The sequence below is a fragment of the Scylla paramamosain genome, chromosome 13 (assembly GCF_035594125.1).
Source record: "Scylla paramamosain isolate STU-SP2022 chromosome 13, ASM3559412v1, whole genome shotgun sequence".
Taxonomy (NCBI): Eukaryota; Metazoa; Arthropoda; class Malacostraca; order Decapoda; family Portunidae; genus Scylla; species Scylla paramamosain.
Window position 1 is genome coordinate 10192501 of NC_087163.1, and position 11073 is coordinate 10203573.

The 11073-nt window shown below is 40.1% G+C and overlaps 1 protein-coding gene across 1 annotated transcript in view; it reads right to left on the reverse strand.

The window, feature by feature from the left end:
• The window catches only part of LOC135106424 (zwei Ig domain protein zig-8-like), a 79772-nt gene extending 79400 nt beyond the window's left edge, over positions 1-372 (reverse strand). The window contains exon 1 of the mRNA XM_064015431.1: positions 29-372. Within this exon, the coding sequence (XP_063871501.1) occupies positions 29-268 (240 nt within the window). The 5' untranslated portion in view covers positions 269-372. The remainder of the gene's footprint in view (positions 1-28) is intronic.
• Positions 373-11073: the final 10701 nt, after the last annotated feature.

An 11073-nucleotide genomic window follows, 5' to 3' on the forward strand; every position in this document is an offset into this window, starting at 1 on the left:
CTCTCTGTTTATTTTTATTTTTTCCTACCGTTCTGTTTCCAATGGAGTGAACGCGACAGTGAAGTTCGGCCTGCCTCCCAACGTGTGCTGTCTGATTCACCCTCATGGAGGAATCGAAGTAAGGCTGGTCTGTGATGAGAGGCGGTGGGGGGATAAGTCCTTCCCCTCTCGTCAGTGTCAACACGGCTGCCAGGGAGAAAAGAGAGGAGCGTGAGAGGGGAATTCTTTGGTTAGGGGAAGAAAAGGAAGGCGTGACAAAAACGGACATATGGATCTGGGATAAAGTAAGCTGTAGGGGAACATGCAGGCTAGAAAACTAGATGGAGAGGAAGAGAAAGGGACGAGTAAACATTCGGAGACAGACAGAGAGAGGGAGAGGGTCTATTTTGTGAAGGGTACATACAAAGGAGAGAGAGAGAGAGAGAGAGAGAGAGAGAGAGAGAGAGAGAGAGAGAGAGAGAGAGAGAGAGAGAGAGAGAGAGAGAGAGAGAGAGAGAGAGAGAATAAACGAAATGGAAAACCAATGAAAAGTAGAGGAATTAATAAAAGGTAAAATTAAAAACATACATATCACATTCTATACCAGAAAATACTAAGGATGATAAACAAATACAAGAAGTCATCACTCATGCCAGGTACCTTCTGTCACCTCTTGGACAGCACGCCAATATACTTGCAACCGGATTACCTAGAAGGGTGGACATCGGATAGAGGGGGAGAGTCGGGGAAGGAAGTGGAAGGGAAAGGAAGAAAAAGATGAGAGGAATTTGTCTTTCGTTGGAAACGAGTTCAACGTATATAAATAAAGCTATCGTAGTGTGTGTGTGTGTGTGTGTGTGTTCCTTTTCTTTTTATTATTATTATGATTGTTTTTATTATTATTTTTTTTATTTATCATGTAATTATTTTATTAATTCAAAAAGTTTCTGGTCCCCCTTTAGTGTTAGCGGGATCACTGTGACGTTTTTTTTTTCCAAGCACCTCTAAATGTGTCACAATCTGCCCCTCTGGCCTGGCCGATCACTGGTTCTGCGATCTACGCGTCTGTATACAGTTTACCTTAATATATTGAAGCCGGTCTACGCAGTGCCTTCCAGTACAAAATTGCAACGTGATAAAGCTTACGAATTTTTGGGTCACGAATATTGTCATTATGATGAAGATAGTGATGATGATAATAATGACTGTGATGATAAAGATGATGATGATGATGATGATGATGATAATAATAATAATAATAATAATAATAATAGTAATAATAACAATGATAATGATGATGATAATGACGGTGATGACGATGATGATGATAATAATAATAATAATAATAATAATAATAATAATAATAATGATAATAATAATAATAATAATAATAATAATAATAATAATAATAATGATACCACCACTACACCACTATGAACAACAACAACAACAACAACAACAACAACAACAACAACAACAACAACAACAACAACAACAGTAGTAGCAGTAGTAGTAGTAGTAGTAGTAGTAGTAGTAGTACAACCCAAAATATATTTCCGTCCTTTTTACTTGTTAGGAAAAAAAAAAAAAAAAATGGCATACAATAAATTTGACCCCGTTATTCTTCAAAGTAGTCCACATCGGTATCCAAAATCTTTTGCCAACGTACCTCCAGATGCGCAATGCCTTGGCGTTAAAAATCAGGCATCCTTAAGCAAAGAAGTCTGTCATTTTCCCAAGGAGGTGGTTGTCCAGGAAAAGGGAGGAGGCAGTACACACCTGCCAAAAAGATAATTACTCCCAGGGAGGTCTGAAGAATTGGATCATGGGGTGCTTTGAGCTTATTAATAACCCAGCTGTGAAATCACTGAACGTTTTCCTTTGTGTCTCACAGCACAACGGGGCAGTCACAGTCTGCTCTCTAAGGACAACTCTCTTCCTTCACACAAAACTATATGCGCCTAATTACATGCACACACTTCACGCAAAATTCTAAATTAGATATGGCGACTTCTACACCATCCTCAGAGACCCAGTCTGGGGAGAGGATCACAAATGTCCTCAGGTACTACTACTACTGCTACTACTACTACTATCACAAGGAGGCAGTCACAGCCTGCTCTCTAAAGGCAACTCTCTTCCTTCACACAAAACTACATGTGCCTAATTACATGCACACCCTTCACACAAAATTCTAAATTAAATATGGCGACTCCTACACCAGTCTCGGAGAGCCCGTCTGGGGAGGGGATCACAAATGTCCTCAGGTTGGACCACTTTTCCTTCTTGCTGGAACTTTGCCTACATCCAGCCTATTCCTTAAAAAGGTGACCGCTCTAATCATTTAAACTACCGTCCTATTGTCCTATTGGTTAATTTCCTGCATCTCTAAAGTTTTTTAATCTATCCTCAACAGGAAGATTCTTAAACATCTCTCATTCCACAACCTTCTATCTGATCAGCAGGATGGGTTCTATCGAGGCCTCTGTACTGGTGATCTTTTGGTTTTCCCTTCTGAGTCTTGGTCATCCTCCTTTGGGTATTTTGATAAAACTTTCGCTGTTGCCTTAGACATATCAAAAGTTTTTTATATGATTTCCAAACTACCCTCCTATGTCATCTATCCTTCTCTCTGTAACTTCACTTCAAGTTTCTTTTTCGACTGTTCTATTGCTGCTGTGGTAGAAGGTCACTGTTCTTCTCCAAAGTCTATTAACAGTGGTGTTCCTCACGGTTCTGTACTGTCACCCACTCTCTTCCTATTATCCATCAATGATCTTCAAAACTAAACTTTTTATCCTACCCATTCCTATGCTGATGATGTCAACCTGCATCTTTTATGTCTTTTGGTGGACGTTCAACCCCTCAGGAAATAAATAGCTCATGCAGTGAAGCCACAGAACGCCTGACTTCTGATTTCTCTAAAATTTCTGATTGGGGCTGAACAAACGTATTATTGTTCAATGTCTCAAAAACTCAATTCCTCCATCCATCAACTCGACATAACCTTCCAGATAACTATCCTTTCTTCTTCAATGACACTCAACTGTCTCCTTTTCTAAACTAAACATCTTCGGTCTGTCCTTTACTTATAATCTACACTTGAAACTTCACATCTCATCTCTAGCTAAAACAGCTTTCATAAAGTTAGGTGTTCTGAGTTATCTCCACCAGTTTTTCTTAATCCAACCCCCAGCTGCTAACTCTATATATAGGGGCCTTATCCGAACATGTATGGAGTATGCTTCACATGTATGGGGGATTCCACTCATACAACTCTTTTTTAGACCGGTTGGAATCAAATGCTTTTCGTCTTATCAGCTCCTCCCCTCTTACTGTCTTTAGCCTCTCTCTTGTAGCCGCAGTGATGCTTCTCTTGCTATCTTCTACCGCTATTTTCATGCTAACTGCTCTTCTTATCTTGGTAAATTTATACCTCTCCTCCTCCCGCTGCCTCGATGCACAAGACTTCTTTCTCTCACACCTATTCTGTCCACCTCTTTAATGTAAGAGTTAACCAGTATTTTCAATCACTTATCCTTTTCGCTGGTAAACTCCTCTCGTGCAACTATATTTCCTCCTTCTTATGACTTGGACTCTTTCAAGAGTCAGGTTTCAAGACACTTATCCACTGTTATTTGAAAATTCTATCTGATGTCGCTTTGGGAGCTGGCATTTCAGTGGACTTTTTTTTTTTTACTTTTTGTTACCCTTAGGCAATGATCTTACATAAGAAAAAAAAAAAAATCTGTTGGTGCAATGTCTTGGGAATAAAGTGGATTGCATAGTGTCTCTCAGCCAAGTCTCTGGCCACCCTCGCCTCGTGAGGCATAGCATTGTCATGGAAGAACAGTACACCAGTACAACAATACAATGATTAACTAATGTTGGCTCCTTCAGCTTTAGTGTCTGTTGCATACGTTCCAGTTGCTACGAGTACAGGTTTGCAGTAATGATTTTGCCTGTTGGTAACAGCTTGTAGTGCTGTAAGCTTCTTAATAACCCAGCTGTGAAATCACTGAACGTTTAGAAGGCAGTCACAGCCTGTCCTATAAAGACAACTCTCTTCCTTCACACAAAACTACATGCGCCTAATTACATGCACACCCTTCACGCAAAATTCTAAATTAAATATGGCGACTCCACCAGACACAGAGCATGATCTTTCGTGTGTGTAGAGGGGTTCTTGCGGTGTGAGGCACAGGGTCCAGTGGTGACAACCATTGTATGCCACGGATGGGAATGTCTTACATGGCCCACCTTTCATCACTAGTGAGCACTCGATCAATTATGGGTACGTTGCAGTGCCGAGAAAGCAACGAAGAACAGGTTGTCACTCGGTTTTGCTTGTTGGCTTCCGTCAGTGCGGGTACCTACTTGCTCAACTTGTACGCCTTCCCTATGCGGTGCAAATTAAGTCCGTTTCATGAGAAACATGATAGGATTCAGCAAGTTCACCATAGATTTGACTGCCCTCCTCTATTGCCATCATCAGGGCCTCATCATCCAGGACATGTGCCTGGCCACTGGGGGTTCATCACAAAGGGACAGATCTCCAGACCAGAATTTCTGAAATCAAATCCTGGCGGTGCGTTCACTCACAACATTATCCACAAAGGCATGACGTATTCGGCTGTTTGATGCAACTGCGGATAAGGCCACTTTAAAATCATAAAGCAGACAATCCTGAACGAGCTGCTTTCACACGTTCATGTTTCCTCACCGCTGGTCGAGCTGTGTCTTATGTATGTGCACGACGACGACATTCATTGGTCGAGAGCGATATCTCCATCCCCACCCCACAGCTTTCCAGGCACGTGACACTCATGCGCGCATCAGTGATCATTTCTCATTCGACGTAAAGAAAGGTAAAGACCTGCACCGGTAGTAATAGTAATAATAATAATAATAATAATAGTAATAGTAATAATAATAATAATAATAATAATAATAATAATAATAATAATAATAATAATAATAATTAATATTATTATTATTATTATTATTATTATTATTATTATTATTATTATTATTATTATTATTATTATCATTATTATTATTATCATTTTGACAATAATAATAATAATAATAATAATAATAATAATAATAATAATAATAATAATAATAATAATAGTAATAATAATAATTATTATTATTATTGTTATTATTATTACTATTATTATTATCATTATTATTACCACTAATATTCTCATTATCACTAGCAGTAGTAGTAGTTGTAGTAGTAATAGTAGTAGTAGTAGTAGTAGGAGGAGGAGGAGGAGAGGAGGAGACGGAGAAGGAAGAGAAGGAAGAAACAAATGTCTATCCTAGGAAAGGTTACTGCGATAGGAAGATTAGATAAGAAGGAAGTGAACGTAAAAAGATACTTATCAGTCTGAAACAATGTGAGCCGTGGTTATACATTCAAGATATTCATAGAGGAAGATTAAAAAATAATAACGTTCCATTCTGTTACGACCCGACTGAAGAAAAGTGTTTAGTTTCCTTTGCACTAGGTAATGATTCTAGTACGTGCTTGTGTAGTAGGTCCCCAAGGGTGCAGGTAAACACCAATAATGCTGCTGCAATATATTAATATGAGTAAATTATATAAAAGAAGCCGCCAGGAGCCGCTGCCTCCGCCACCGAGGGTGGGTAGGACAAGGACTGGTGATGCTGGGGCGAGTCTCATGGGCGATCGGTTGAGGTCACGGCTGGGGCTCTTGTCCTTAGGAAGCCCCACGCGGTCAGCAAGGAAAGGGTCTCGAGAACTCCTAGGAGCCCAACAAACAGAGTACCAGGCCGGAACACAGCTGTAGACAAAGGCGAGGCTGAGACGAGGGTTGACGAGAGCTGGCGCCCGATGCGTGGCGTCAAATCACTGGCAGGCGCCACGTGGGGAAATTAATGATAGATAAGGCAGGATGAGAGAGGTGAGGTGAGGCGTGAGGGTGTAGGACAAGAGGAGGGAAGATGTGTCCAGAAGGGGCGGAGGAAAGAGGAAGGGGGAGATAGGTGTGAGTATCTTGGAATGTCAGGTCATGCTGAAATGAGAGAGGTGAGGTCGAGGCGAGTACGAGTAGATGAGGGAGTGGAGAGGATGGTAGGGGCCGAGAAGAGGGAATTAGGTGAGGTAAATGTAGATGAATTGTATAAATATTTCGTAAAGTTCATACAGGTCAGTTAGCAAATATCCCGTATAGGACAATAAGATCACAAAAAAATGACCCTAAATGGATGACTGCTAGGTTAAAGCATTACGTAGGGCGTAAGAGAAGTATATATAAGAGATTAATGGTGGGTGAAAAAGTTTTAAGGTCACAATATAATGAATTAGTTAGAACAGTCAGGAAGTTAACGAGGAAAGCTAAGGGCAATTATGAATTAAAGGTAGCCATGCAGGCGAAGACGAACCCCAAGGGATTTTATCAGGTATACAGGACAAAGAATAAGGATACTATAGGTCCATTAAAGGCAGCAGATAGGGAGCTGGTTAGTTCTGGGGAGGAGATTAGTAAACTTCTGAATGAGTATTTTTAATTGTCTTCACCCAGGAAAACATGCAGGATATGCCAGATAAGGTGTTTAGAGCAGATGAGAATAAGCTGACAGATATTTCCATAACTAGGGAGATAGTGGAACAGGAGATAGATAGGCTAACAAAAGTTCAAGACACCAGGACCAGATGAAATGTATCCCAGAGTACTTAAGGAATGCAAAGAGATTATTAGTGAGCCGTTAGTTTCTGTCTTTAGGGAATCACTGGAGTCGGGTGAGGTACCACTAATGTGGAGGCAGGCTAATGTAGTACCCATCTTTAAGAAAGGAGATAAAACTTTAGCGTCTAACTATAGACCTGTCAACTTAACTTCAGTTGTAGGTAAAATATTAGAGTCAATAATAGCGAGGAACATTAGGGAACATTTACACAAACATAACTTGCTAAATCAGTCACAGCATGGCTTCACGAAGGGGAAGTCTTGCCTGAAAAACTTGTTAAGTTTTTACAGTAAAGTGTACGAGGCAGTAGATAATGGTGATAGTTATGATGTCTTATATCTTGACTTTAGTAAAGCATTTGACAAGGTACCCCATCAAAGGTTCCTGAGAAAGGTTAGGGCACACGGGATAGATGGGAAGGTGTTAGGCTGGATAGGGTCATGGCTTAGTAACAGGCGACAAAGAGTTGTAATAAACGGCTCGAAATCTGAGTGGGGTCATGTAATTAGTGGGGTGTCACAGGGATCAGTATTAGGGCCATTGTTATTTCTAATGTATATCAATGACTTGGATAGTGGAATTAGTAGTGATGTTAGTAAATTTGCGGATGACACAAAGATAGGTAGATTAATTAGGCCAGAAACGGATGCCATCGCCTTGCAGGCAGATTTAGATAGAATTAATGAATGGACGGATAGATGGCAAATGCAATTCAATATCAATAAATACAAAGTATTTAGCGTAGGTAGAGGAAACCCACACAATAGGTACACATTAAACAACCAAACTCTGGTAGGTACAGGGTACGAGAAAGATTTAGGAGTTATAGTTAGCTCTGAACTCCGTCTAGGGAAACAATGCATAGAAGCCAGAAATAGGGCATTAATTTTTAGGAGTGTTAAAAGTAGAAGGCCGGAAGTAATATTAAAGTTATACTTTGAGCTGGTCAGACCTCATCTAGACTACGCTGTGCAGTTCTGGTCCCCACATTACAGGAAAGATATAGGTCTATTAGAATCAGTACAGAGGAGAATGACTAAAAGGATACAGGGGATGAGGAGTATTCCTTACGAGGCGAGATTGAAGTTGTTAAATTTACATTCTTTAGAGAGACGTATGTTAAGAGGGGACCTGATATAAATCTTTAAGTGGTATAAGGGTTATAACAAGGGGGATGTAGGCAAAATTCTTAGGAGCAGCAACCAGGGTAGAACAAGAAATAACGGGTTCAAGCTTGAAAAATTTAGGTTTAGGAAGGAGATAGGAAAAAATTGGTTCTCAAATAGCGTGGTAGATGAGTGGAACGGACTCAGTAATCATGTTGTTAGTGCTAGGACACTAGAGAGCTTTAAGAGAAGATTAGACAGGTTTATGGATGGTGATAATAAATGGAAATAGGTAGGTATATTTCATAAAGGGACTGCCACGTGTAAGCCTGGTCGCTTCTTACAGCTTCCCTTATTTCTTATGTTCTTATGTTCTTATGAATGCCGAGGTGGGCGAAGTGTGCGGTGTCCCCACACTGGCACACATATATTATTTATGTATTTATTTGTTTTTATGTATCATATTAAAACCGTTATTCCGAGATAAATTTGCATGCTCGATTAATATTTGTGTATCTTGAAAATTTTAAGAGTATTGCAAGGTCTCCTTTTAGTCTGAGTTTAATGAGAGAATAAACTTAATTCTCTGAAGAGTTTTTATTTTTTTACGTAATCTTGGGATCATCTTAGTTAATTTTTCGACGCTGCATTTTTTTTTCTACTTTTCAAATATTTTTATAAGAAGGCTACCGGAATTGCACATTGTATTCAAAGTAGCAAGAACGAATGATTTACGCAGGAGTGACCTTTCTATAAAGCAGATTAATCTGTTTGCAATTTTTACTACATCGATGCGCTGATTACTTAGTCTGCTGAAAAAATAATGCTATGACACTTTTCTGTTTATACATTATTATTTTCCTAATTTGCAACAGGTTATTGTGAGGTTCATCGACCATTTTTAGATAATTTTACACGAGTATTTAAGTCGCTTTGTCTGTGATGTTACTGATATACTGAGCATGTTTCGTTTGCAGTTTTTGTATCATTAGTATATTTTGTTATTCTGCGAGCGATACCTCTATCTTTGTCATTATATAAAATATAAAAAATAATTGGTTCTGAAACTGATCCCCGAGAAATTCCTCTAGTCTGATAATTTACTGTTTATTACGACTCATTGTTTATGGTCAGACAACCAGTCGAAATAGTCGGAGTAGAGGAGAAGGAAGAGAAGAAAAACAGGGATGATGAAGGGGAAGAAGAGGGGGAGGAGGAGGAGGAGGAGGAGGAGGAGGAGGAGGAGGAGGAGGAGGAGGAGGAGGAGGAGGAGAAAGATTAGGAGGACGAGAAAGCAGATGAGGGGAACGAGGGGAAGAAGGAGAGGAGGAGGAGGAGGAGGAAGAGGAGGAGGAGGAGGAGGAGGAGGAGGAGGAGGAGGAGGTGAAAGAGGTGAGAAAAGTTTAGGAGGAAGAGAAAGAGGGAGTGGAAGTCAGATCACCAGGTACACTATTCTCCTGCATGAGCAACTTGAGTCTTACCGAGGTGCCATGTCTTGTGTGACGCGGACGACCATAGGACACCATCTCTGTCTGTCCTGAGCCAATTTTTATCAAGACAACCATTTTCATGACGCGTGGAATATCTAATAAACTGTCCATATACTTTATTCTTTGTCTTTCTCTTGCTCTTCGGTCTTCCTTCCTTCCCAACCACTCGTGTTTTTGCAATCATCCCCTCTGACCGGGTGCCCCACAAGTCTTAACTGTCTAGTCCTTATTGAGCTCATTAGCTCTCTTCCAACACCGACGACCTCCATTACTCTCTCCTTAGTTAGCCTTGCCACCCAAGGTATTCTTGACATTCTTCTGATAAACCACCTCTCTGTTGCCTCAATTTTCTTTCTCATCTTTATATTTTTCGTCCACGTTTCACACCCATATGGCAAAGTCTAGCACAAAAAACATTTGAAAATTTTCATTTTCGTATCGATCCACTTGAGTACCTTTAATTTATCTGTTAATTATGTGTTTTCATTATGCACCGGTTAGATTAGGTTGGGTTTAGGTGAAATTAGATTTATAATTCTCTATCTGACGTAACGTTTGTAGGAATCACAGTGAGGATATTTCCGATAATATCCTGTGGCTAGTTTTGGAACTGTAGCCGCAGCTCCAAAACTTCACAGGCGAGCGCATATGTATATTCCTGTAGAATTGGGAGAATCGTTGGCGGGCACATTTATGTCACGTCAATCTATCCATAAATTGTTTTTCTTAAAACAGGTTTTGCCTATTACTTCCTAGTGCATTACTGATTTATGTTAAGTTATTGGCTGAAAGAAAATATTACGTAACATCAGAATATACCCAATGAATTCCAGGAGGGAACGGTATAGCAAGAAATGGCAATACCGGGCAAGGCAGGGCAGGCCTGACCAGGCCAGGGATGCTCGAGGTCACAGTGTTTTTTTCTTTTTTATAGTTAAGTTATCGTTGGTGTGTGTGTGTGTGTGTGTGTGTGTGTGTGTGTGTGTGTGTGTGTGTGTGTGTGTGTGTGTATGTGTGTGTGTGTGTGAGAGAGAGAGAGAGAGAGAGAGAGAGAGAGAGAGAGAGAGAGAGAGAGAGAGAGAGAGAGAGAGAGAATTTTCATAGGTGCGGGATTCAAGCAGGGGATTATTCTTAATGTGTGGAAGACGGCGTCTGGGAGTAACCAAATTCAGAGCAAACCTTCTTCAACGGGCCCGGAGGCCCTCATCCAATAGAGATGAACCCAAGCCCTTAAGTCTCCACTTTGCAAGAGGGACATATGTTTCGAACATGTTATTTTTCGAACAGAGTGTCGTTGTATGTCACTCTTTACCATCTTAGAAGTTAGAATATATGAAATTTGCAATCTCATGGCAGCATAAGAAAAAAAAAAAAACAGGAATGCGGTATATCGGATAAGTTTAGTGCGTGAATAGCCCAAATTTGCATTATATTAATACCTAATGCACATGCCTCACGGTGTAGTTGTGATGTTTGCATATAAAGAGCATGAATTTAATGCAGATGGTGAAAATCTTATTTGTTCAGTGGCAAGGAATCTACATACAAATATAAATATAAAGAATACAATAATCAACAGATTTTCAGGAAATGTTCTGATGATCTTGCTGGAATAAAGAAGAGGTCATTCGAATACGTCTGCTTACGAGAGAGAGATTAGCAGATGGGGTGGAAGGGGGTTAACAAGGAAAGGAGGAAGATGAAGGAGAGGAGGAGGAGAATAGGTGAGTAAATGGTGAGCGGCAAGAGGAAGAGGAGAAAGAGGAGTGATAGTAGTA